At 41.9% G+C, this 4,803-nt stretch overlaps 1 protein-coding gene across 1 annotated transcript; it reads right to left on the bottom strand.

Annotated features, from left to right (window-relative positions):
- Positions 1-84: 84 nt before the first annotated feature.
- Positions 85-4,803, bottom strand: LOC121813880 (the record flags this gene model as incomplete). The annotated part of the gene is given in 5 exon segments (XM_042217837.1): positions 85-1,004; positions 1,566-1,684; positions 1,974-2,028; positions 4,024-4,114; positions 4,745-4,803. Coding segments are annotated over 5 exon segments (382 nt in total), but the record flags the coding sequence as incomplete, so codon positions are not given.

Below are 4,803 nucleotides of genomic sequence, written 5' to 3' on the forward strand. Positions count from 1 at the left end.
TTATCTTATCTTATCTTATCTTATCTTATCTTATCTTATCTTATCTTATCTTATCTTATCTTATCTTATCTTATCTTACACAGAAGAGTAATGAGGGAAGTGGAAACACCTGGAAACACAGCTGACACAAATGAACACGATGCCACAGGGGAAGCAAAACTAAACACACTGAACATGGAAACACAAGACTGATTGACAATTGGACGTGGGAAACACAGACATGAAGCATAAAGCAGACTGGGAAGATTGAATGATACACAAGGAGAGGAACATGGAAACAGATAAGGGGAACGAAGCACAGATATAACTAAAAATCATGCAGGAGGACAAGACAGGCTTTCACAGGAAACAGAAAACAACACACACACAGGGGAGCATGGATGAAATTGTATCTAAACAAACCTAACTAAGACACACTAATAACAACACACGAACTTACCATTACTCTGATACATCATAAGAAATCAAATATACAAAATAAACTTGCTGCGTCACAGACTGAGCGCCCTGACAACAGAGCTCGGTACACTCAGTACTGTACGTGAATGTGATGTTTCATAGTGTGAGAAAACAAACCAGACAGCAACCAAAACCCAGAAGGCAGACACGCATAACAACTGAGCTTTCAGTAGAGACGCGTCGAGCTTAGATGCTGCCAGTGATGCTGATCTTGAACAAAGCACGATTCCTCTGCAGGGCCTGCAAGGAGCAGCTGCCAAACCAACACATAGCCCCCCAGGCAGGGTGGACGGGGTCATCACAGTAGAACAATACCTTTGTAGTACTGATGGAGGTTGTGAAGGAGATTTATGAATTTATCCAACTGCCTGCACCACAGAGCATGAAAGTCAGACTGCAGCAGATCAACACAAAGTGCTGCAGAGCTTCCTGCAGCTTCTCCTGTGGTCAGTGTGGCTCCTTTCAGTTTGTGGGTGAGATTGTGACTTCAGCCTCGACTGGCTAGTGAAGAGTAGACGACGGCATTATCGACTTCCTCCACGTGCCTGTGAAAACCAAGAGAAAACTCCACATGAGCGCCATAAAAACATCTGGGGTTAGAGTGAGCGCCCACATCTGGCTCCCAACAGGGCTGAGCCCCCCGCACCACAGTTACACCACTGTAATGTTTGCAGACGATACCACGGTGGGGGGACTCATTTCTTGGGGGGGGTGAGTCAGTCTACTGTGTTCTTTTATTCTTCTTTTGCAGATTTGTGTCTCGATTTTGTTGTTCAATGCTTTGTTGCTACAATGACAATAAAGATTCTGATTGTGATGATTGGAAAATTCCATATGTGAAAAAATAAAGAGCCACGAAGTCCAAGAGTTAGAATTAACTGCTGTTTGTAGCTACTGTTAGCTGTTAGCTGTGTTTTATGTTTGTAGGGTAAACGAACAAGTAAAAACAAGTAACAAATAATAATGATGTTTGTAACTTTTATTCATTTTAATTTAGTTCCTCTGATTTTCTTCTTATGTGTCTGTTTCTCACCTGAAAATCTAAAACACTACAAGCATCAAGCAAAGTCTTTCCATCCTCAGAGCTGAACAGCTGTCGGTCCTACCTGCTCCTCTCATGGCTGTGTCTGAACTGCACCGAGGCGTAGCTGACGTCCTCCACAGCTCGGCTGGTTTCCTGTCGGTGACTTTCTTCTTGGATGCTGCTGTAGATGTCATGAGGATGCTGAAAACAGCCAGAAATACAGACGCGTGTAAAGCCATCACTGCCGAGCTCCCCGGCCCGATCCCTAACCGTATGAACCAATATCTTATGATCAACTATTATTATGTTTTTGACCATTAATTGCAAAGACTTTGGAGAACCATTAAAGGAAACCAACGTTTAGGATTACAGTCACTGACAACCATTTAGATTTCACGTAGTCGTAGACAGATCATAATCTCCCCTCTGTGCTCATTTAAGATGAAATATTCTACGAGAGTCCGAAATTATCTTTGAAATCATAACTCACCTTTGGCTCCGTCTCGCCTCCATCAGCTCTCTGATGCTCTGCTGCTGCCAGCTTCCTGTAACAATATGACTGTCATGTCAACAGGAACCAGAAGATCTATCGAAAATCATGAATGTAGAAAATCAGGGGCAAAGAGAAATTGCATTATCATGCAAAAAAACCCCAAAACATTTATGTGTGTTTTGTTGTTTCTGTGTGTCTGCAGCTGATTTCCCACAAACTCAGGCAGCTTCCACGGTTGTCCTTTCACACAAACACAGCAGGAGCTTATCTGCTTTGTGTACACCAGTGGAAATAGTGTGAATTAGGAGAAGTAGCTGCTCGGACGGAGTGAGCAGGAGGCCGTGCTGAACCAGAGTTTTTACCACATTTCTCACATGTAACTCACAGCAAACATAAACTGACCTTGACTTGCTGCCTCGACATTATTTTGTCTTATTGTATCACAATTCTGTGCCAGAGACCAGCTTCGCTTCCCCTTCTCCTCCGTTGTGGTCATCAGCACATAACAATAATTTAATGTAATTCTTTCTTGGATACTTGCTTCTCTTTTGACTGTTACGCACAACAGATTCTTTCATTGTGCAAAAGTTTAATAATGAACAGACTTAATTCATCTTCTCAGATCGAGGTTTAGAACATTTTGAACCCAAAATATCTTTTCTGCACTGTGGTGAAAGTTTATGCACCGATTTGTATGATTTCTGTGTAAAAGTGTGCTTTAAACATCTTTAATTTTATACGTTACTATCATAACTCAGAAGTAGGAAATCCTAGAGCAGTTCAGAGCTGCAATGCTTGTGTAAAAATAAACGCAGAGTTGACAGTTCTCGCTGCTGCTTCTCGCACTTACATTTGGAGAAATGACTTATTTAAAAATGCAGGCGTTGGTTGAGTGTGGAGTAAGTGCATATGAGAGCATGAGGGTGGGAATGGATGTTTGTGTCTGTGTGTGCCTGTATGTCTGTGTCTATATGTCAGGTTGGGTGTCAGGCGCCACCTCTCTGGGGACATCTCAGGCCCTCCAAGGTTTGGAGGCCTATCTCCCCCTACCACCACTTCCCCTGCCAGTGGCGGACCCCCTCAGACATCGGTGCGTTGGTGGTTCTTTGTGTCCGGGGATGGGCGGAGTTTTGATCTCCTCCATACCTGCTTCATGCCCTGGAGGACGGGGCTGTGGCCCCCCCACACCCTCTAGCAGATCATTACATGAAGGAACCTTTTAAAAAAAACAAGCGCGTCCATGCTCACAGGTGTACACACGGGTGATCACACCCACAAACTACACCCTTTTTGGCTCCTACCTCAAAGCACACTGTGTTCTGTTGATCTTATGTGCTGCACAATAATGTTTAATATTTAGTATTTACTGTCATATTCCCATATATCATTGTGATGTTGTTTATTCTATTACTCTTGTTCTCTTCTGCTTGTTTTCTTTTTTCTTTCTCAGCAGGTGATCCAGGTGATTGATATATGCATTTTTTTTTCCTCTGCCCGTTTTGTTGGTTTTTGTCTTTTGCCCTTCTCCCCCGTCCCTCTTCTCAGCTGTTTCTCTTTCCCTCTTTCTTTCTCCCCTTCTTTCCTCCAGTCAAGTCTGTCCCGTATTCAGTAAGTGAAAATAAAATAAACAATAAAAGGTGAATCAAATGGACCATTACGGCAAGGCTGGGATGGTCAATTTGGTAAAGTAAATCCGTTGGGCATCTTTCTTTGCCTTTAGACAACAATTCTGATGGCAAAAGAGCCAAACGGGACAGGCAAAAAAAAAAAAAATGCAGAGTAATCAATACTTCATGTTTATAGTTCTGATATGTTTCCATTCATGTTCAAAACTTTCTGCACACAAAACATGTCACACACGTCTGTGTTTCCTGTGACTTTTTGGGATCATTATCATTAAAATAACACTCATAAAATAAAACAAAAAATATAATTTGCAGTGTGTGTGTGTGTGTGTGTGTGTGTCCTTTACGATTCTTTACACATTAAAAACCAACAAAATGTTAAAAATTTTAAATGTAGAAGAAACATAAAGTGTGATTTGTACCTTCTGATGATGAAGATGAAGAGTATGAATGCGATGACAGCCAGCAGGACACCCGACACCACGCCGACTATCAGAGGCAGGTTACCATCAACTGTAAAAATCAGAAATAATTCATAAAGAAATTTACAAATAAAGAAACAGACTAGACAAAAATCCCCTTTTTCTCCAAAAAACTGTAAACTTTTATTTGTTTTTGCATCATTTATGGTTACGTTGTTTGTGGTTTTCCATATGATTTATCATGACGATATCTAGAAATCCTCACACACCAGTCTGGTTTCCCTTCATTGGCTTATTGTGGAAATTCAAATGTTTTTAAATATTTTAATTGCATTTATATCCCTGCAAAGCCCGACTCCTCCCCACATAACAGACCTGCTGAGACCTTGTTGCTCTTTGCGTTTTAACTGTTCAATACTCTGCGTTTAAATCCAGAGGTGACCAGGCTTCCAGCTGTGGCGCCTCTGAAACAGTCTTCATCAGAACGGCTGAATTAGTGGTTTGTTTTAAACAGCAGCTGAAGCTCATTTTTAGAGGCTCACTCCTTCTTTATCTTTCACACTCTGGCTACTTTACACCGAATATCCATGAACGAATAGAAGTATGCTTGAATCTGTCAGCTCTATAAAGTGCTCTACTGACTGACATCAGCCCCCTCTGCTGTGCATTAGAGAAACGCCTGCAGTGTATTTACAGTTTGTGTAATATCTGAAAAAGATACCAGGCTGTCGTTCCTCCGCCTCCACCTGCAGGCTGTACGGCTCAGAGAGAGTCTCCATG

This window comes from Haplochromis burtoni, unplaced genomic scaffold (genome assembly GCF_018398535.1).
Source record: "Haplochromis burtoni strain Fernald_Lab_line unplaced genomic scaffold, NCSU_Asbu1 Contig_3211, whole genome shotgun sequence".
NCBI lineage: Eukaryota > Metazoa > Chordata > Actinopteri > Cichliformes > Cichlidae > Haplochromis > Haplochromis burtoni.